Genomic DNA, 22,562 nt, shown 5'->3' with positions numbered 1-22,562 from the left:
CAATACTGAGGAGGGCGTTCTCTCTCCAACCGCCTTCATCAAAACAATGCCGCTTTACGTTTCTGGTCAAGAAAAATGTTACAAATTGGATTTATTTAAATCACTTCTTTAAGAGGTGAACCAAAACGTCTCAATCCAGATTTCAGACAATACGTTTGTCCACTTTAAGAGTGATGGCCAACAAGTAGAGATCATTCAACCTACTTACAAATTAAAAAAAAAAAAAATTTAAATCCTGGGACGAAAAAACAATGAGGGAGCAGCTGCAACAGTTTAAATTTTTTTTTTTCCTTTATTCAGAGGCATCTGACAAGTGGAACTGTGTGAGGGGCAGGTGAAGGGGGCACAAGCATGTTTGCAGATAGGGGAGGAGGGAATATCATGCTGAAGTTCGATCACTTTTCCAAAAACTCAGAGACCCCAATCCCTGAAATCTGTCCCATGCCAAGAGAATGTTACACAGCCAAGAAATGCTAACAGAAGAAAGTAGCTACCAAATCAGCAAGTGAGTAGCATTTATGAAAGAGGAAAAAAAAAAGGGGGGGAGAAAAAAAAAACTATTTTGACATCTTACAAATCAGAAAAAAAAGGTAGGCCCTTTAAAAAAAAAAAAAAAAAAAGCCATGTTCTCATTTTATTTACTATTGGATACTAAATCAACACGTGATTTGACCTTTCACAAAAAACCCAAGCAAAAGTTCAAATACATGTAAAGCCACACCACCAAAAATAGAAAGCAGAAAGAATTAACCATCATTTGAGGATTTCAATTAAGCCAAAAAGAGTATATATAAACACTGGCAAAAGAATATAGTTTGATCACTTTCGATTATCTCAATTCTAAAGAGTAACGTGATTTTATTTTAAGTTTCATTCATATCTGGGGAAGCATGGGGACGCACAAACGGAGGAGGAGGAAGGGGGTGGGCGGGGGCTAAATCCTAACAAATAGAATGCCTCTACTTCAAATGCGTGTCTAAAGAGGTAGATCAAAACAAACTGCGAAGAGGGAGCAAGAGGAGTGAGGGTGGGCTGGGGGGGAGGAGTGTCAGGAGAAATTTAAGTATCACTTGTGCCACTCAGTTAAGCGCGATGTTAAGATGGCGCGCCCATGTAGAAAGAAGTGTTCGGGGGGACTGAGGTATCAGTGCGCGCTGGCGCTCAGTGGGGGCAGGGGGGTGGGGGTGCCTAGTGACACAACAACCCCCCACCCCCACAGCTGAGGTAGATGGCGTTCTACTGTGGAAGCATGGATACACTCAAGCACTTTTACCACAATCAACATATTTACATTCGGCATGAAGAGACAAATGAACTCAAATTGTATATTTCTCATTTTCTTCACCCCGGCGAGGGTTCATTGACTATTCTGTGCACCTTTTTGGGCTCATTTTCCCTGTACGAACAACAAATTGAAAATATCAAGTTTGTGGGTCACAGAGAATGTTTAAATCAATTTGCTATAGCAAAAAGAAAAAAAAAAAAAGCATCCATCAGTGCGACTCCCCCTACCCTCACCATGCAGTGATCGACGTTAACATGATACCATTGACTTGACAAAGTTTGCTTGATGAAGAGAGACCTAGTCGGGCTTGCTCAGACACAAGATGGAGGCAGATGGCCTGGGAACAGAACGGACAAACAGACGCTCTGCTAGCTCGAGGGCAGCGACAGAGAACCGTGACGATCCGCCGCACGCCGCCTTGACCACAGCCCTCCTAGGAAGGCGAGAAAGGAATCCTTTTCTTGACAAATTAAAGTACCATTACCAATAACAATGTCAATCCCAAAACTAAATGGCATTGCTGCAATATACGGTTGGCATTATTTGCATGTCGTAGTTGTTCTGTATGTTTGTTTCAAAAGATGGTGGACCCTCAGGGGAAAAACTGAGGCGATTTTCTCTGGATACTCGTGTCAGCCGCCAGCTGAGGGGGGCACCAACTCTCGCTCCGGGGCCGCTATGTACAAATAGACTTTATGTACAGGGTCATCTTTAGTCACATACACATGTACAATGCCACCTAAAGCACCAGAGTTGAAGGCAAGGTCAGTTGGCAGCTGACCAAATTTTAAATTTTCTTAAAAAAATAAAAATGTTCAAAGACTATCAGCTTTATAAAGTATACAAAATACCACAAAAGCAAAATAAAAAAGAAAGGAACATTTTTTCATATATATATAATCATTTTCTTTTCTCTTCTGAGGTACTAGATCCTGAGGTAGTTAAGTAAAATGCATATTAAATTGGTTTTCCTGGGCAGCAGCAGTTCAGCACCATTTCCCAAGTGTCGGTCACGGCGCTGCCCTCACCTCTAAATATATATTTATATATATTCATCTATGTATATAGGTCTATCTATAAAATGCATCCGAATTTATAAAATGCCACTATCATTACAAGGGCAGGACACCCAGTACAATCCACCCTCTCAGGGGTCCTGTCCTGAAACAAGAATCTTTCCCCCAAACGTGGCCCGACCAATCTGAGCCAACCCTCCCCCCAAATAAACCTCTCTGTTGGTCTGACCAGGACCTTGATAGCAATGCCTTTTCTTTTCCACAGAAAACTCAGGAGAAAGCTTCATCAACCAATTAAACACTGAGGAAAAAAAAAAAATCTAAACTAAATCTGAAGTCAACCAAAAACATCTTGTCAGGTTTGAAGTACCACACTGAAGAGGTGATGGGAGGGGGTGGGGGTATCCTTATTTCTTCTTTGTGTTTCTAGTGTAAAAAGAAAAATAATTTAACACACCCGTGGGGGGAGGAGGAGGAGAGCGGTCGAGAGGTGCGTACGTGTGAGGGCAGGTGATGCTGGGAGCCCTCCGAGATACATTCCCACTGAGATGCAGAGAGGTGAGGTGGGTGGAGGTTCCGCGGCGTAGGGTCTCTATAGCCACACTTGGAAGTTCAAGTAAGACAAGGAGGGGTGGATGTTTTGGTAGGCTTCTAATTAACCTTTGACCCCTGAGATGAGCGTTTTAACACCTTGTCTTCTCCCCCTGGACTCTGCTGCATCCGTCCAACTGTCTTAGACTCCTGACAGATCCAGTCACCGTTCCTCCAGGTCCGCTGGAGCTTTACTTCCTGCGGGGCAATGGAGGTTGGGCTCCAGATGAGGGCTTTGGCTGCTGCTGCCTCCTCACCTGGGCCAGGATCTCCTGAATCTTCCTTTGGGCCAGCTAGATAACATCAGAGAAGACCACCTTAAAAATCTGATTAGAGCGTCAGGAATCCTTGAAAAGACCCCCAGAAAGAGCGCTTCTCAGAGGAGCAACTGCCTTCTGAAATTCAAGTAGCCAATATTTCAAAAAGATCTATTCCAAGACATTTGGACTTAGCTGGGTAACACATTCTGGGTCATCTGAAAACTGGACCCACAGGTTTGGCATTTCTTAAATACGGTTTTTATTTGAGACCCACCTGGCATGCAAAGAAGTGTCCACTGATCTTGACTATGACCTGATCGTTCTCGTCAGGCGTCTGGTCCCTGGGTACCACCACCTCTGCACAGGTCAGGTTTTGCAGCTCATTTACCTGCAGGCACAATCGCAGGTCATGACAGGAACTTGCAGCATCACTTTCCATGAATCTGACCAAACTGGACGCTTGTGCTTATACAGCTTTCCTGGATTTCATGCAGGTATTTACCGTTTTTCCACCCTTTCCAATGACTCTGCCAGCAGCGAACGAGGGAACCTTGATGTGTGCCTCCAACTTCACCTCCTCCTTGGGCCCGAAGAAGTTCTCTTCTTTCAGCTTGCCAAAAATGCGACACTGAGCCTGCAGCCGAGCAAGTTAGAATAGCAATTACTTGTGCTGTTCATATGAAATCTTTTATTCCTGAATAAAACGTCCCATTACATTAGTGGCTGTACAGACAAAAGTGCACAACAGCCCATCACAGTGTTCTTTATGAACGTGTGGCACCTTAAACTGAGCCTCCGGAGGGCCAACGATGATGACCATCCTCTGTTTGGGGTCCATTCCTTCTGCAGGGGCAATCTGGGGAGAGCAGACAGACGGTGTTATACTACAACCTTCCCTTACGCCTTCACTTCCCGTCAGTCAAGTGACAGTGATGGAAGACAGCCGGCCCTTAATCACAGGAGATTCTCAACTTCAGCGACTGTCCCGTCACTCACCTTGATTGAGGCTCCGGCGAAGTGCGACAGCTGTTTGATGTGTTGACCCTGTTTTCCGATGATTGCACCCACTGCCAGTGCAGGGATGAACAGGTGAACTGTCTCCGACTCTGGGTGTCCCTGCTGGGTATAAACACATTAGTACCATCGTGACCACCAGGGCAATCAAAACAGTGAAACGCAGACCAACTCCAGCCAACAATGTGCCAACGCAGACTGGGAAAGCTTTTAACTTCTTTAAGCTGCACTGGAGCTCAAACCATCCACTTGACATCCCCAGCTGGCATATCTGTGTGGCTCTAATGTAAAAAGATGCTATATCATCTGTATCCTGTCCAGAGTGAAGCTGATACACCACTGGGTTCATTTCTAAAGAAAAGAAAGTACACGTAGTTGCTACATGTGTACATCAAACAAAGAGGAAACAAACCTCAGGTACGAGCCATTCACACAGGAGTGTCCAGGAATTTACAGATGCCAGGTTGTAAAATGCTACAGAGCATCACTTGTTGTTCCTCTTTCCCAATGCAACCACCTCTTTCCAGAGCTCCAGTCAATCACACACAAACACTAGTACCACTATTGATTTTGGATTGTGACCAATATTCCAGTCAATGTGTCAGCTGAGGGCACACTAACAACTTGCTTCGACTGACTCCAAATCAGGAGAGCGGCTTTGTAGCGCTGAGAATGTTTGAGTTTTCCACAAACATTCGCCGCCTTCCCTCCAAAACGGCCTCATTTCCGTCAGTGAAAAGGTAGAAATCTGCTAAAATACATCTAGTAGCCAAGCAGCTGTTACTACATCCGCCCGCCCGCCAACCAGGCTGACAACGGCACACAGATTACACCCCGAAGTAAGAGCTCAAGGGGGAAGCTAGAGAGGTAGTTAGATGCAGCAAACCCCGCCAAGTCATCCCGCAGCGAGCAGCCACAAGCCGTGCAAAGCACTTTGGGACGGGTGACTTACAGGGAGGGGCTGGCTGCTCGCCGACAGCATAGAGGCCCAAAATGGCCCCTCACCCCCATAAGGACTGCACTAAAGGAAAAAAACAAACATGAAACTGAGTTGCTAAAGACTGAGTTTTTGTAATAGTTAAATGACCTGACCCAAGAGCTGAAGGGAGTTCAAATTAATAATGTAATGGCAGTGTAGCAGGAAAACCACTGTAGAGTCTGTGACAAGAGGAGACAGGGGACTTACGCCGAAGGATGAGCATCCAGCGTGGGCTCCAGGAGGGGGGACGCTGGACATGGAGGGTCCCATGCCTGGTGTCCCACTGGGAAACAAACCCAGAGCGTTTAGGTTCAAACCTGGAATCAAGTTGGACTGCAGCTGGTGGGACAGAAAAGCACAGTGTCATCAGCATTCATGCTACGAATGCGACCATTTCCCAAATGACATCACCACTACTTTTATACTTCCCTGTGGCTGTTACATTTGCATTTGAACAGTATGTCCACTAGGGGGCAGTTCAGTCAAAAGTCCTCTCTTTCCAGCTGTTTTGTTGCCTCCAAAGCTGAGCAGGCATCAAATAGGTTTCTAGTTTTGTACATCTGCACAAACTCCTTAAGAAAAAAATCTTCGAAAATTTTTAGAGCAATCGTCTTTCGCTGCCCAGCACTGCCCTCATGACTTCTGGTGGTAGCGCTATGTCCACACGCTTGCAGGAACTGCACAAGTAGAACCGAAACGAGAACCGACAAACATCCATATCCAACGTTGAGCCTTTACAGGGGCCGAGCAGCGCCTCTTATCCAGAATATTGTATAAACAAAACATTTACATGCAGAATTCAGAGCCAAATTAAATCTCACTGAAGGATTTAGTCCCGTTACATCTATAGTTTGTTCTCTCAACATTTAAGTATACAATCAAATGTCCATCCAGGTTTTATAGGAGTCATGCATGGTGTTTTACAGCTGCTCATTACACAGTATGGCTGGGGAAAAGTTTGACACGTACTCATAAAAAAAATAAAAATGTCAACCACGGTGACCATTTTGGGGAGGGAAACCTCCCCACAAGATCGCTATCACGCTTATTTAACACATGAGAACTTCAGATTGAATAGAACAGCAGCAGGATTGAAAGACGGAGAGTTGGAGGATCTAAATGTGAGCGTATCCTTCCACATTCTTTCACTGAGACATTTAATACACCCACTTTATAAACATGCCCACAATGTGTAAAACACTCCTCTTTCAGAACACTCAGGTACAGCTTCACACACACACACACACACACACACACCCTCCTTTAGCAGCCGCTGTACACTGAAATCTGAGGAAGGTTTGTTTATAGGTAAGAGTTTTTTGTCCTCAGTTGTAGTTTAAACTGGAAAAACCACAGTTTCCTTAGGTGTGTACTGGAAGTGTTGCAAAGGGCAGCCATGTTTGCTGTTCAGAGTCACCTACAGTAATAGTCCACTAGTGAAGACAGTCACCTCTCACTCACGGGAGTTCACGGGTCACCTTCTGTGTCACATGCCAAACAAGTTAGCTTTGAATTCAAAGAGGGAATAAGAATAAAGGGGGCAACTCTTTAAGCTGAGACAGCATCAACTTTGTCTTTGTTTGTCCAGAAATACAGGGACACCATGATGATCCTCCCTCGACTGTTGGAATTCCAGGTTAAACATTTCAGCGAGACCTACGGAACACACTCAGAACACCAGGCCAGTTGAAGTGTATCCATTTCAGACTAGATCAATTTCCAAACCACATTATTTAGGTATGTTAGTCTGATCTGACTGAAATCATACCGTTCAGAAGTCAATGTGTCTATATGCATCTTTACACCCCCCCCCCCCCCCCCATTTCCTGGAGAACTTTTAGTCCTCATGGAGGAAAACGTAATGAAGCCTTACGTTCATAGCAGCCATGTCGCTCTCGTACGATTCCCTGATCTTCTTCATCACCTCCTCTTCTGCTCGTGCACACGCCTCAATGGAGCCTTTTACTGTGATGGTCCGCTCTGGGTTGTACAGGGTTAGATCCTGGAGACTAGAACAAAGACAGAACCATAACAAGTAAATGCACAGTCACTACAAGTATCCTCAGAACCAGTACCAAAGAACTGAGCATGTTGGCTCTTACGGTGAGATTGTGATCTTGGTCCCCGTGTCCTGCTCTATTTTCTTCAAGTTGCGTCCTTCCTTCCCAATTAGTCTTCCTACAAAGTTGTTGTGTGCAAGTATCTTCAGGGGGATCTCCTCAGTACTGCACAGGATGGAAACATGTCAAGTTAACACTGGGGCAATAGTCAATGTGACCCATTGTGATGAGAAGGCACATTTCACCTCAAAAGTGTGTTCAAGCTCTTAAAAGGATAATATAAATATTTCTTCAGCCTGAGCCACAAAATAATGGATAGGGGCAAAAACTACAGGAGTGGTTACAATATTCAACGAGTGCTTTATGGCTGACCAATAAAAATGAAGGCAACATGATGGAGAGGAGATATCTGATCGATAATATCAGAAGCTGGTGTTGGTACTGCAATATTCACATTTATATATTGAGAGAGATATCGATATATGATATCTATGAAGAAAAGGGAAAAGAAAGCGCTCAGGCATCTGAGTCAGTATCAGCAGACTTGTGTATCAAAACGTGTGTGAGTCTCTACAGGCAGAATCTCACAGAGCAATTGTCAAAGTTTTCATTGAAAACCTGGAAGGGGGGGGTTGTAACCACCTGTGCAACACAAGAATGAAAACACTGTCAGCTGCATCTTGTGCAGCCATTATATTGACCGGGATTGACTGCTGTCTGTCAAAAGAGAAACCCTACAAAGCTTAAGAATAAAAAAAAAAAAAAAAAAGCAGTTCTGCGAGCAGAGGGACTGCTACAGACAGAGTGGAGGTCAGGTTATCAGCTGAAGTTGTTGTGTTAGCTTGGCAGCATAAACGCAACAACTCTCAATACCACAAATAAGCAGATATCAGAATGATGCTGGGAGTTGGTCAACGAGCCACATCTCTGCAGGGGTGCTCTCCATGATGGTGTAAGACACTGATACTAAAATATCCCCTTGCCATTGTGTGGTTTGTGGCGAAAAACAAAACCAAAAAAAACCCCAAACATCTGTAGCGGACGCACGAGTGCGATGCAACAGTTGCCAAACAAAGCTGCTCAATAATAGGACCATTCAAGTAATTTGATCATTTTGACAAACATCTTTCTGAAAGGATGATTCCAGCAGTCTTCAAAATATTTTTTTGAAGGAATTCTACCCAAGATTCACGATGTGTTCTCACAATAAAAAAACAAAAAAAAATCCCACAGTTCTCTTCAGTTCCAGTTGTTCCTCATAGGAATGCACAGCTATATCATCCCTCGACTACACTGCCATGGTTTGCTAATAAACGCTATTGACAGATGGCGGTGGCCAGTGATTATTGTGAAACATCTGAGCAAATGTTTCTGAAATGTGAAGCAATGAATTTGTCCTCCAATAATGTTTCATAGAAAGCTCAAAGGCATATTTTAGTTATTGTCGATGATAATTTAGCCCTAACCATAAAAGGGTGAATAAAGACATACAAAAACTAAAAAGACAACTGATGTCTATACCCTGGATGACACTTAGTCCCAGAATTTCACAATCGGTGCATCCACACCCAATTAGCATATGTAAACACCCCATTAATCTTCATATACGGGGATGTGTGTACACACACACACACACACACACACACACACACACACACACAGTCAAAGAAAGAGGAGAGTGAACTTAAAGATGATCAGCAGAGAAGCAGCAGTGCAGGTGAACAGCAGCAAGTGGTCAGTAGTGGATGTTACACTTTGAAGAGTCCAACGGTTCCTCAAGTCATCTCATTTCCCAAACTATCAGCATCACCGATGGGAACTGATTAATTTTAATAAACTTTAACGCTATGTCAACTAGTCATAAATCATATTTTCAAAAAAAGTGAAAGATGTATTTAAATACACGTTAAATAATAAAAAAAATTTAAATGCATCTCCAGCTCTGAAGAAAATGCAATCACCAACCACACTGAAGTGTGTGTATATTCTGTTCACATAATCCAAATTTAACCCAATGAAGAATGTCGGGATCTTCCTCAATACTGAGCAAGTGACTTTAAAGACACTTCATGGACAGTTGGTGAATGAGACCCAATGTCATTTCATCATGCACCAGTTCTAAAGCTTCCATGTACAAACTGTCAAGTCAATGGCCTTCGTCACCGGTCACAACCCACTTCTAAAAATCAAACGTCACCCCTGTGTTGACCGACTGCATCAGTAAAAAAATACTCTAGCAGCATTTTTTAAAATATACAACACTTTAAATATTCTAACCAAGAGTGCTGGCCGTCTAGTTTTAAGTGTAAAAGTGACAGTTACTCAAAACTTACAACTTAGTGTCCAGCGCTTCCTTCTGCATGATCTCCATGATGGTTCTGCAGGCGTTCGAACAACCTTCAGCTGTGGAGTGAATGGTGATGGGCTTCTCTGCCGCGCCTGCATTTTCTTTCCTATGAATGTCAATCCTGCAGCGAAGACGAGTGGATTTTAAAGGGTTGTAACGCTGCACAGGACAGTGAAGGAAAAGACAGCTCACTATCACTTCTGACCTCATCGTACGTACTTTGAGTGGGTCTGTTTGGTGACGTTTCGGATGGTGGCTCCTTCCTTACCGATGATCGCGCCTACGAACTGTGTGGGAACTAGCATGCGCAGCGGGATGTCCGACTGTACTTTGGGCCTGGCTCCTAGACCTGGAGAGCCAGATCGTGGGGGCCCGCGGGCATTGAAGCCTCTCCGACCCCCTGGCGAGGGACCCTCTGGTGCAGCTGTCTCATCTGGGATGTAGGACACTTTCAAGGCATAGTTCTCCATCATAGATCCGTTCAGCTTTTCCATCGCCCTAGAGAGTAGAGAAACGAATCAGTTTCTGGGTGCAACTTGATTGACACGAAACAGGAAGGATTTTAGACAGAAGCAATGGAGCGAAGAGTCAAAGTGACACCATTTTTCTCAAGCACAGAGGAACGAGCTCCAAACAAGGCCAACGGACTTAAGGACCAGGGCTCTTCTCATGTGTGCACGTGAACTTCTACTTCAACCCCAAGATAGCTGCACATTCAACTGCTTTGTGTAACAGGCACATTTAAAAACAATTATACCTCAAGACTTTATGACACATCCACCAATTTATGCAGAATACAGTCGATAAATCCTGAGGATTGTGATGTTTCATTGATGCTGCAGAACGAAGTCATACTTAGGTGTTCCTTTTTTTTTTGTTAAAACCAAACTGAGATTAATGGGATGTTATGGATGAGACAGAAACGGCTCATTAACCCACTCAACAGCTCAGTTGTTGTATCATTGTGATGTACATGTACCTAATAAATTGACCAGTGAGTGTATTTCATGTACACTAGGGGGCACCATATGGCTAATTTAACCCCCCTCTTCCTCCCCCCTCTAACACCTCCTGTCATCATTGCATTTCAAATTAAACTTGACTGGCTTTTGGAGAGGAGAAAAAAAAATCAGGTGCCACTTTAAGAAACAAGACAGACGATGTTGATGTGATTTCTAGATGAGAATCAAGAAAGATGAGTTGGAGCTTAATGATGTGGTGTGTGTGTGTGTGTGTGTGTGTGTACACTCACAGCCTGGCCTGGTCCTTGGCTGCATATCGGACATTGACTACTGCAGTCTCTGTGTCAGTGTTTACTGTGGAGAACACACAGCACAGTCATTCACTCACATTCAATGAAAGTGACATAACTGTGGGATTCTTTCACACTCAAGCTCATTTCCAATTGTTTAACCTTCAATGATGCATTGTGTATTTTACAAATTAACTTCAGTTCATCCACTTATGATATTGCACTTTATAAAATAAAAAAGGTATGTGGTGAGGTAAGGGAATTATATTTGAAGCAAACTAGCAACGAAGATTAAAGGGACAGTTCACACCACCCCCCAAAAAAAGTTGTGCAGTTTATTCATCTTATATCTATATCTGTCCCCTTTCAAATAAAATGTAATTGGATGGCATTTTTCTGGTGCAGCTGAACATGCCAAAAATACACATTTTACTAACTCAACATTAGTGTCTCACGGCCCGCTGACTCAAGACAATCCGCAGACCTGAGCAGGGACATGTAGATTTTAGGTTTGTAGTTCGTGCTGTGAGCGTGTTGGACTATTTTTTTTAATCAACCGGTCAGGATTGGCTTGAGGAAGCGGGCCATGATTTCAGGAAGGAGATATTGGTCTGAAAGTACTTTTTTGTCACTTTGAGCACCACAGTTGTACTCCAGAGTAGGCAGACATCTCTACCGCCGATATCTCAGAAATCAGCAACTCTCAAAGATGATGTGGATGGATAAACGGCACTCCAGATGAATGTGAGTTTTAATTTGATGCGAGCTGTCCCTTTAAGCAAAAAGTCTGTGTTTACCTTGTTCACAGCTCTCTACAGCACCATACTGAGCAAGCATACTATCCAAAACCTGAGAGAAAGAAACAGAAAAGCCATGATTACTAAGACTTTTAAAGCTTTGACTAGAACCTTTGTTAGTGAGCATAAGCTCATCCATGGGAACCAGCACAGCTCTGAGCCCATTATTAGACTTGGATGTTGAGTTATGTGGAGAGAAAATTTGCTGCCCTCTTGTAAAAGCCTGACTCTGCCTTTAATGCTCTTGTATGGTGCTCCAGGTGTTGAGGGGCAGTTCAAATGAGCTTAATAAAAATGGTTGCTTTTGCATGTTGCACCAAATGTTTCCCCTCACAAATTATTATTAGACAACAAATGATTCATGTACATAAAAGAAAGAACCACATCATCAGAAGTTAAGGCATGTTAAAGTAATTCAGCCTCATCACACTGGCCAGCTGCCCAAATCTAGGGGCCACCGGATTTTAATTCATAGATGTGATCAGATGCGGGCGAGAGGGGGAGCGAGGGTTGTAAGCTAAGCGAAGACCTTTGACCATGCTCAGTTGAACCTGAGGCCACACCCCCCCAAGAGCTCAACCCCACTTTCCAGCCAACAAGACTGCACCCCCCCCCCCCCCACAAACCCACCAACCAAGCAACCTCCCGCCTCTCTGCCATTTCCACTCTGAATCATAGGCTGCTCCTCCGCCGATTTGAGTTCCCTGAAGCCAAGAGTTGCTAGCTGCTGGCTGGCTGCGCTGCCTGTCCATCTGGGAGGGCTGGCCAATGGGAATCCAGGCCATTCAGGAAAGGGTGGGGTACATTCCAGCAGGAAGCAGTGACTGGGGGAGGGGTGCGAGTTCATGCTACACATTCTGTGAATCGGAGCACATGGGAAGGGGAAACGTTCCAGGCCCACCCACTACAGCTTGTGAACACGCCACCATTCTCACCAGCGTTCTCTCGATGTAGGGCTACAAACATACATATACACACAAACACACACGTACGTCTTATCTACCTGATAGCATACATGAGGCCTTCACATCAAAAGATCCTAGCTTATTCTACGCCTCCATTCTTCTAACCCCTCCCCTCAGCAAGGGGGAGAGACCTCCATGTCACCTTTTGAGAAAGCAAACAGCTCCCCCGCTACATGCTTGTAACATGGGTGGATCTGCAGTTGGAGGAACATGCGTAGGCAAAGCAAACCCACCATTTCAAAACACACCGAGTCTGTACCACCGTAGCCATTTGATCACAGCCAGTGAATCAGGCTGAAATCTAAAATCCATGCATTCATCTTAGATTTTAACACAATGCTGCACAAGTATGCAACTCAATATGAATACCATACTTCCTCATGGAGCAGAGAATTTAAAAGAATACAAGCATACGCCATTACAACCCGGGGGGGGGGGGGGGGGGGGGGGGGGGAGTCATGTATAGCCGTGACATGAGATTCCAGATGAGGTTAAGGTTGAGATCCTGAGGTTCACACAAAAATTATCCTAAATAAATTAAACCACTTGATGCAAGTTTTATAACTAATTTAGGCTCAGAAAATGTTTAGGAGTGCCCAGTAGATTAGTGTGTAATTTTAGTAGTACACAAATAATACTGAAGACTAGAGCTTGAAATTTAACGCTTTTTACATGCAGAGAAGGGAAACAAGCACGGACACACACACACACACACACACATACACAGTGTTGCTCAATGCTCTCTCACACACACGTTTCTCACTAATCAGGCAGTGGCCTTGAAATCTGACCACGCTCTGCTTCACCATATAGTTTCTAGTGATACTCATTTTCAGAAGTTAACCCTTTATGAGGCAACAAAACAAGCTGAGCATTTTATTTTTAAGTCTGACCTTGAGTGTGAGTTTTACAGCAAATTTTTTGTACAATTCCCAGTAGAAATCTATGAACAACCAAGACTACGTCAACTACATGTAATGTTTGCTTTACTGTGCATACAGCTTTAATTTGTAGGAAATGCATAGCAACACAAATTAGGTTTTTTTACGAATGCACGTGCTACTTTAGGCTTTTTTTTATTCAAATTTGAAGAGACTAAATGTATAACACCACACCTTTTGCTGTAGCCTTAAACTCAGGATTTGAGTTTAAACGCCTGTCAAATTCAGATTTTTTTGGGATTGCCATTAATGAATAGATGTATAAGTTGCATATTAAAACTGTAAATTCTAAATTAAAACATCCTTAAATCTAAGTACAGTTGAAACTTGATTTGATCCGTTTTCAGGGAAAATTTAATGGATTTTACAGGTGGGAATTGTATTCCGTCCCCCTGTTGTAACAAGGAACACAGCTTAATCAAATTCACAATTGTTGCACTGTACACAAGAGAAGCAAAAATTACAAAATGGCATTGAGACTGTATGGGGGGGGGGGGTATCCTACACATGGCAGTTCAAACCCCGTCGCTTGTTTCACAACGCTCTCAGACAATACAGTTCAATCTCCACAGCTATTTTTTTTTCTTAACACACATGGTGAGAGTGACTGAAACTAGCACGTGACCAGTGTCAAAAGACACCACGACATAACAATCAAGTCATATTTCCCCATTTAAACACTTAAAATCTTGTTCAGCCAAATAAAAGAATGAATTAAAAATAACAGTAAGTCTTTTGGGTAGATTATATATTCACATCTCGCAGGTAGCGATGGCACATGTGGGCATGCAACCAAAGATCACAAAATGATGCATGTACATGAGCTATTCAGTTTGAGAACCTTATTGTCCCTTTTTTTTTTTAAGTCAAATCTGGCCTTCCAAAGTTGTTGCAGTCACCTTACACATCTGTACAAATCAAAAAAAAAAAATCAGAATACCTGCAAGTCACAGTACAACACAATGGTTTTGTTTAACCATCCTTGTTCAAACGTATCGTGCGTGTGCTAAATCGAAAGGGAGGCGAGATGACTCCAAAGGCCAGTGAATGAAAGCCCAGTTGGGCTGCCCCATGGTGCCCCACCCTGGAAGCATTTAGCAGCCTGTTAGCACTCACCTCCCACTGCATGTGAGGCGGGATGTTCCTGATCTGCAGCTTACAGCTCCTGGAGAGGGAGGAAGATGGGGGATGGATGGAGAAGGAAGGGCAAAGGGGGGGGGGGGGGTATTTAGTAACCAGCAACACAATGACACAAATAAGAGTAAATGGAATATTAAAAACAAAAAAAAAATAGTCCTCATTCTGCTATCTTGTGAGACAGACCCAGGCAGAGAGCTGCACATTTAAACTTTACTTTAATTCCACTCCCAACCCAGCAGGTGCACCTGGGAGGATGTGATGGCAGAAAAATCAGGTGACATGGGGATTTGGAATCACTACTGTGGGGGTGGGGGGGTTGACTTGAGTTAAGGATGCTCAAAAATAAAATTACAAATTAAAAAAAAAAAAGAGCTTAAGTGCACCACACCTAGAGCCACACAGAGAATGAAAGATAAGAAAAGAAGGGGCAGGAGAGTAAAAAATAACAAAAAAAAACCCACAAAGAAAGAGGCATTAAGAGGAGGCAGCTATGATACACTACCCAAATGTCTAGGAACTGAGTCAAGCATGTAGCCTGGAGCATTGAATCATGAGGGTTCTACCACTGCAGGGCTCAGACCCACACTTTTCAACCAAAACAGACACTTAACCAGGAGCATCCAGCTGTTGTATCAAAAAAGTGTGTGTGTGTGTGTAGGGGGGGGATCTCCACTGAGTCACAGCAAACAGGACGAATGCAAATTGTGCTCAGAAAGAGTCAAGTGGAGACTAGTTGGAGGGTTCCGTCAACGCACAAACCAGCAGAGAAATGTTAAAGCATTTTGGGTACATTGTAAGTACAGCACGAGCAGCAACGTGTGGAGGTCACGCAGACAATAGAAGTTGCGGACAGATGAGTCACAGTTTCACAAGTGTTCCCCTGCATGTGGATGTGGTATAAAAATGTGAGAAAAGCACAGGCCACTCCAAAGTCCACTGCCTGTTGACACGCGCAAATCTGAAGGACCATAATGTACATATGGCTGGGAGCTGACCCATGAACACACACACACCAAACCAGTCCCTCCCCGCTCTTGCACATACCTGATAAATGCAGCTACATTCAAGTTATATTCTGAGCAGACAGTTCTGTCTTCTGTGAAAAAAATATGTACATTACACACATCTCATCCTTTCATTGAGCTGTTCATAGACTTAAAAAAAAAAAGGAGAAAAGTGTAGCTCATCCACTTCTAGAAAGTGTTCCACTGCAAATGAATGTTTCGTAATCTGCCAGTGTAGAAGATAACACATTCTGAGATGCAGCATCCATAAACTCTTAATTCAGATTAAACTTGGAGGGGGACATTCAAAATTCAAAAAGAGCGCAATGTAGAAATCAATCACACCCCCTTCTATGAAGTGAAGTACACTACTCATGCAACAAGGATTTCTTGATGACCACAATCATGTCACATGGTCATTTCTAAACTGGCAAATTTAAAAGAAAATTCACAGATAACTTCTAAGAAGAATTCCAGCCCTTTCCGGCCTGCTGTGCCATTCCCGGCTGATCCATCCACCACCACCACTCCCCCCCCCAAACACACACACTCTGTATGCTCTGCATTGCGGTGGGAACGCCATGCGAAATGTGCAAATGCACCAACCTATAGCTCCACAGACAGAAGAAGTCAGCCAGGGTTGGGGTGGGGTGGTGTGCGGGTGGTATACATTCCCTAGTCCCGGTATTTGATTGGGGGAAGGGGGGGGGGGGTCATTGGGGTGTGGTGGTGGTGGGGGAACTAGTCGTGTTTCAGGCAAGGGTAACAAGGGCCCACTCTGCCCTGTGGGGGTGGGGCCCTGTTGCCATGGACACGGACAAGTCCACTGACAGGAACATGTAGAGTAGGGCTAAAAGTGGGGGGGTGGGGGGGTGGGGTGTCCAGGAGTGACTAGGGTTGGTTTGTCATGTGATGATCAAGACCAGGTCGGCTCCTTATTTACTTTTAAAATGAACCAACATTCTACACATCCTTTGCCACACAGATGCGACCAGTGGGTCTGCAGCCTGGACGTGTTCACTCAAGCGGGTGAAACACACATATGCAAGCATGCAAATGCTTTAATAAAGCAACAAAAAAACTGCATTCATCCATTTTTGTCTCTCCCTCATCTAAACACAGTGAGGCACACTAACGTCAACACTAAGAGGGACGGTGTGGGACACATGAGATCTGTGCTCAACGCTCATCCACCCATTGACTATTCAGTATGCAGAGGTTCTGAATGACTGAACTCCACAGTCCGGTTTCCACTGCCTTCTCCCAGGCCTCGACTACACAGCCCCATACGCTACACGTTCAAGCCCTGCGTTTGGACAGATTGGAATTCTTTTGAGGGAATTCCAAACCAATGAGTTGAATATCAACAGTTAGAAATGACTCAGGACAGTTGCACGCTCTTTACCTCCCCACTTCATTCACAATAAAATGTGATAAAGTATGAAGAAAAAAAAACTACCACCCCAATGGCCATGTTGATGGGAGACTTGGAGCAGAGCGGAGGAGCCTTTTGCCTGCAATCTAGCTAAAACAAGGGGCCACATTCATAATTCTGGCACCCCCCAAGTCTCTGTTCCAAATCCCCGTTTTTTTTGGGGGGGGGGGGTTTGCAGGTGGGGCCCCATGATGAACCTATGACCCAGAATTCTTAGAATCAGGAGCACTTTCTACTTTTATAAAAATATCCACACAGTTGTCTTGCAGTATTTCTAAAATACATGACGTGCATTTAAAAGTTACATACAAAAATCACTCCAACTTCACACACTGCAATTAAAAAGAGCATGTGTGATTTAAAAAAAAATCACTAGTTGTACACCTACAAATAAAAGTGTGTAGAGTCCCCTCCCTCCCTCCTCTCTCTCTCTCACACACACACACACACACACACACAGGGCCACCCCTCTTAAAGCCATCTTTTTTTCCCTTCCTGTGCATGTGACTGACTGGGTCTGTGGGGATGGGCAAGCTACATTTTTATGATCTTTTCCCCCCCTCAGACAGACACAAACGTGACCCTGGAAGTTAAGTCAAACCGTATGCAATCATGACACTGTTGCCACTGATTTTGGCTTAGAATTCCACAGTGAATTTAAATATTTTAAAAGATATGAAAAAAACTGCTCAGTGATAAACAGATAGCACTAAATATGTAGTTTATTTACCCCAACAGAAAATCTTACAAAAGGTGGGCCAAAGTTAATATCACTAATTTAAACAGCTTTGACAACTGTGGCAATAAAAAGATGCAATTAAATTACATTTAATCTGGATTTTTTTGTAAAATTCTCATGTCATACTCGCATTAAAAAAAAAAAAAAAAAAAAAAAGCTTTTTCCAAAATTAAGACAGTCATGTGTAAATGTTTACGGGACATCTTAAAGATTTAATCACAGAAAAGATCTCTGGACTAAATGCTATGAACTTTTTTCCCCCCTACCAAATCAATGACGCTTCATATATTTTCAGGAGTCACTGCAGGCTGCAGCAGACATTTTGATGACACAGTAGAGATCATTTACGTGGGATTTTGAACATGATGCTCAGATGAATGGATGAGAACATGATGCACACATAGAAGTGTCTTTACGAAGCCCAAAAGTGGAGCCATCCCACCATGATCCCTGCCTGTTCCAGCACTTCCCTTTCCTGATGAGTTCAAAGGTTAAGCCACAGTGATTGGCCAAACCCCCAGCTGATATTTGCAGGCTGGAATGCAAAGAGGGGCCCCATTACAGAAGTGTGTGTGTGTGTGTGTGTGTGTGTGTGTTGCCTATACTGTGAATTCTCTTCCCATCAACTGCTGTTATGTTCCATGTTACAAAAAAGGAGGGCACGTTTTTACTTCTTTATTTATTTTTTTCTCAAGTGTGGCTGAGACCCTTCCATAGCAAAAACAAAGTAACGTCACCAGTTTATTCGTGATCAGGATAATATCAGATGCAATATTACTAGTTCACCTGATCCGTTTTTTTGTTTTTTTTTTTAAATCTGACATTTAGACCAACTAGCTTGTTTGAAGTTCAGGTAGAGAATACATTTCATGTGAATGCGTCAAAAAAAAATCCCGCTTGCTTCCCTTTCATGTCTAAACACTTCCCAGACTAATTGAAGCCACGTTTGTAGTTTTAAACATTACGTGTTTTCTGTTTTTAAATGACTACGTGGCATAAAATACCAGAATCAAACCACACACGAGCATATTTATTCTTAGAAATCGTTAGAATAAATGAAAATTGAAAGTATATTTACATTTAAGACCTAAAAGGTCATATTAACCTAAATACGTCACCACCTAAAAGAACAAATACGCACGCGACGCCAGGAAGCCACAGTACTATACGTCTTCAGCACCTAAAGCTAGGGGGTTCATGAAAATCATTAATTGTAACACAAGCATGGCTACGTTTATGTGTGTGTGTAACTGTAACTGGTTTTTCACGACTTGGGCCCCAAACCTGCCGTTCCGCTCGCGTTTAGGAGTCCATCTCGTGCAACAGCAGCACAATGTGCACAAGAGGAGGGCGGAAGCGCAGGGCAGGCAGGCAGAATGACGGGCACAGCTTTCAAATGGACGACTCCATAAAGGCCTGTACGCCTCAAACCCAGCCTGCATTCCTTCAACACACATTTCAGCCCCAGCACACTCGGGCTCCACTCGTCGCCCCGAGCTTGGAGCACAAATATCACCAAGTACTTGCTCGTGTAGGAAATACTAGCGCAGGCATGTGCTGCTTTAAAAGCAACGACGGTTTTTAGGAGCTAAACAGTCATGGCGAAAGGAGGGAGTGCAACATACGCCCCTTTCATTGACCCCAGGGGGAGAAAAAATTTACATTTAGCCTGTTTTTTTAGGGAAAACACCTGAATTTCACAGTAGTCAACAGCTACGCTTAATTTATCACAAGGAAAAATATACGAGGCTTCTTGTAGAAAAATGGCTGAGGGGGGAGAGGGGGAAGGAAAAAAATGGAGCACCCACGAGTTGAACCAACTAAGCACTATTTAATAAAACTCGACCTACCTTTGACGTTTAGGGACAGAGTGCTCCACTTCCAGAACTTTCCCATGAAGTTCAACTTTACCTAGAAAACAAACATTTAATTGCATTAATCTTTTGACCTCCTATACAGGCCTCGTCTCTCTTTGGAGGAGGAGGGAGGTGTATTTATGACGAGTGTTACAGGAAATAAAATATAGCTAATGGACAGCGTGATATATGAAGCAGTGTGATATTAGAAAGATAAAATGGCCCTTTTAAAAAAAGTGGGTGAGCTTCCAATAACACGAGGATACACGTGAAGAAGACACGTCGTAAAATTAGAAGTGTTGAGCTAAATTTTACGTGTCCTCGCTTTAAAAAATATAAGAAGACGAGGTGAATACACAAGAGGGGTGTTCGGTTAGTTGGCCTACATTTGACCAGCACAATTAAACCACCTGGTGTGTCAGCATGGGCAAAATGGCTTCACAACGTAGCGAGTTGTGACCACAGGAGATAGCCTAGACTTTGTAACCTGTACAAGAGTGTGAGTTCAAATGGAAGCAGGTAAAAAAAAAAAAAAAAAAGCAGCAACACTATGACCTCTAACCCTCATCTTGCCCTAGTGGGCTGTGTGTTGGAGCCCACTTCACGGCGTCCCCCTCTACGGTACATAACCTGCACGCCTTGGTATTCTCATCCTCATGATTAGTGTTCAGTCGACCATTTTATCAAGCTACACTCAGTGAGATTACAAGAGCAGAATTTCACTCAAACCCCGAGCTGCTTTTTTCCCTTCGGAGCTCAGTGTCAAAAGGCCAAGTAAAGGTTGTGTGAGAGAAAGAAACGCATGGATACACCCCCACCCAACATGCATTTTCTCGCAGGGGCCCTGAAGTAGCCTAAGGCAATCTTTACACAATTGTAGCAGTTTGGTAATCTTTCTAAATATCACTTTTAAGCAAAAAAATCTCTCACCTGAAAGAACATCGATGGCCTTCATTGCAGCCTTCTCGTCCGGACAATCCACAAAGGCATAGCCAGTTTTGACAAGAAATGGACCACTGTGCGGAATCTTCCACTGCTCAAAGATAGTTTCGAAGTCCTCCTCGCTCGCCTCTGCGCTCACGTTGCCGATGTATAGCTTATTCATATTTTGTGCCGAAAAGGAACAATCTTTACGCTGAGGGAGAGATAGGCTCGCTGTTTGCCCTCACGGATGTGCAGTGTTTGGAGTAGCCTAAATCGCCTTTACTACTACGGAGTGGCTGTGGCGTGCTTCCCGGTCGTTCAAGCCACAGATAGATTTAAACTGGCAGCCTCACAGTGCGTTTGCGCTCCCTCGCCCCTCTGCCTCTATCGCGCAATAAATAAATGCTCAATTATTAATCTGGTGTCTCCAAACGATGGCGGGCTAGATGAAAAAGGAGGAGAAACTACTTTGTGTCTTCCTCCAAACCCTTTGGCAAAGAGACAGAATGTCACACACGGTAAGGCTGGCGCCCGCCTCTAAGTCTAGAGCCTAGAATAAGAAGAAGAAGAAGAAGAAGAAGGGGAGGAAAAAAAATCCTCTGCTATTCCGGCTTTTTGAATGAGCCACGTGTTCAAACTACAAATCAGCCCACACGTGAGGAATCCCAATTGCTCAATTAAGTGTTTGGGATTGGGGAAAATTGCTCGGGAATCTGGGGTGGGGACAGCAGAGGGGAGTGGAGAAAAAGGAGGGGAAGAGTGGATTAGTGTTGGGGGGGGGGGGGGGGAACCTGGCCAGCAATGTGCGTAAAGGGATTCCGTGAGAACCAAGTGTATCTTTACTAGAATCACATTCGTATGCCTTTCTCTGCAAAGCCTCGACTCTCATTGGTCGGTTGGGGAATAGTAAAACGGCAGTGCGCGCACGCACGCCCATAGCAGGGAGACGCTGATATTGCGGGGGCTTGTGCGCACGGCTGTGCTAAGTGCGCTGTACTGATGACACAGTAGGAGGAAGAGGGGGTGTGGCCATTCATAAATGATGGTGCTCTATATTGTTAAATTGTACGCTGGACATTCAGGATTCACTTTGAGGTGATGTAGACCAGGGAGGATCCACGTGCTTCTCTCTGGGCCATCGCGCAATGTGGGAATGACACGTATTACTATCCAAGTGACGGCATCCATCTTCCCCAACTAGGCTGGCGCCATTCCCCCCCCCCCCCATCCTCCACTCAAGGTCCACCAGCAGGCCTGACTCACATATAGCCGCACTAAATTTACTGCTACGTTTCTGTGCCGTCACATTTATAGTTTTGCTGCAACTTTCAGACCGCTTGACGCATCCAGGAAGACTTGACCATGTGCGTCAACTGCACATGGCGAATCCTCCCTGCTTTACTCCGCCGGCATGGATTTGCATTTGCTGGAAGAGGGAGGGGTCCTATACGCAGAGGTGCCCCTAGTGTCCTATGTAACGTATAGCCTCAAAGAACCACATATGAAATGCGTATAAACTTGGACACTGTTGAAAATATTATTGCAAAACGTAACGTATTTAGCAAATGTCAGACGAGGGCCAGAGCTGCGGAGCACCGAGTGAGATTTCGACGGCGAGGACACGAAGATGAAAACGCTTCTCAATGAGTCTCAAAAGAAGACGTGATACGTGCTTTCTGTTTGTCTATCCATCTCGTCCTTATGGTTTTTTGATGAGTTTTTTGTCTTAAATTAAGGATCAACTGTGCTGCATCTGAGCTATAAAATGTTGCACTGGCTTTAATTTCATTTCCTCTTAAGTGTACCTCGTCATTACAACCTGTTGGTGACATTTCTCGCTCCATCATGCAGTTTCTTTTTTAAATTGACGGAAAAAAGACAAATATTAGGGGAAGCTACGTGTAGCCACTGCAGCCGTACCATTTCCGGTGCTAATAAGTAGCTTGAATGCTGGAAT

General features: G+C 43.9%; 1 protein-coding gene across 2 annotated transcripts; it reads right to left on the bottom strand.

The window, feature by feature from the left end:
* Nucleotides 1-271: 271 nt before the first annotated feature.
* Nucleotides 272-21,274, bottom strand: igf2bp3 (insulin-like growth factor 2 mRNA binding protein 3). Of its 2 annotated transcripts, none has more exons than XM_086193693.1 (15): nt 20,612-21,274; nt 19,676-19,736; nt 14,624-14,672; nt 11,602-11,653; nt 10,805-10,868; nt 9,772-10,050; nt 9,539-9,673; nt 7,248-7,370; nt 7,019-7,154; nt 5,353-5,484; nt 4,149-4,268; nt 3,934-4,008; nt 3,655-3,786; nt 3,427-3,540; nt 272-3,185 (listed from the first exon to the last, which is right to left on the bottom strand). In XM_086193693.1, exons 1-15 carry the CDS (start codon nt 20,784-20,786, stop codon nt 3,084-3,086), a joined length of 1,749 nt encoding a protein of 582 aa, XP_086049819.1. In that variant the 5' UTR covers nt 20,787-21,274; the 3' UTR covers nt 272-3,083. The 2 variants fall into 2 exon arrangements, with proteins under 2 accessions (XP_086049819.1, XP_086049817.1); XM_086193691.1 differs by having other exon boundaries at nt 4,149-4,271; nt 20,612-21,273.
* Nucleotides 21,275-22,562: the final 1,288 nt, after the last annotated feature.

This window comes from Aulostomus chinensis, chromosome 22 (genome assembly GCF_037954235.1).
Source record: "Aulostomus chinensis isolate RoL2024-O1b breed Wild chromosome 22, RoL_Achi_v1.0, whole genome shotgun sequence".
NCBI lineage: Eukaryota > Metazoa > Chordata > Actinopteri > Syngnathiformes > Aulostomidae > Aulostomus > Aulostomus chinensis.
Note: the sequence above shows the minus strand (reverse complement) of the source record. Positions and strands in the feature narration are given on the sequence as shown.

Coding starts and splice junctions, on each gene's coding strand:
- igf2bp3 (XM_086193691.1), bottom strand. CDS start 20,786: ATGAATAAGCTATACATCGGCAACGTGAGCGCAGAGGCGAGCGAGGAG. Junction 5,485..7,018: donor GCGACATGGCTGCTATGAAC/GTAAGGCTTCAT, acceptor CTGTCCCACCAG/CTGCAGTCCAACTTGATTCC. Junction 3,541..3,654: donor TTGGAAAGGGTGGAAAAACG/GTAAATACCTGC, acceptor TTGTGCCTGCAG/GTAAATGAGCTGCAAAACCT.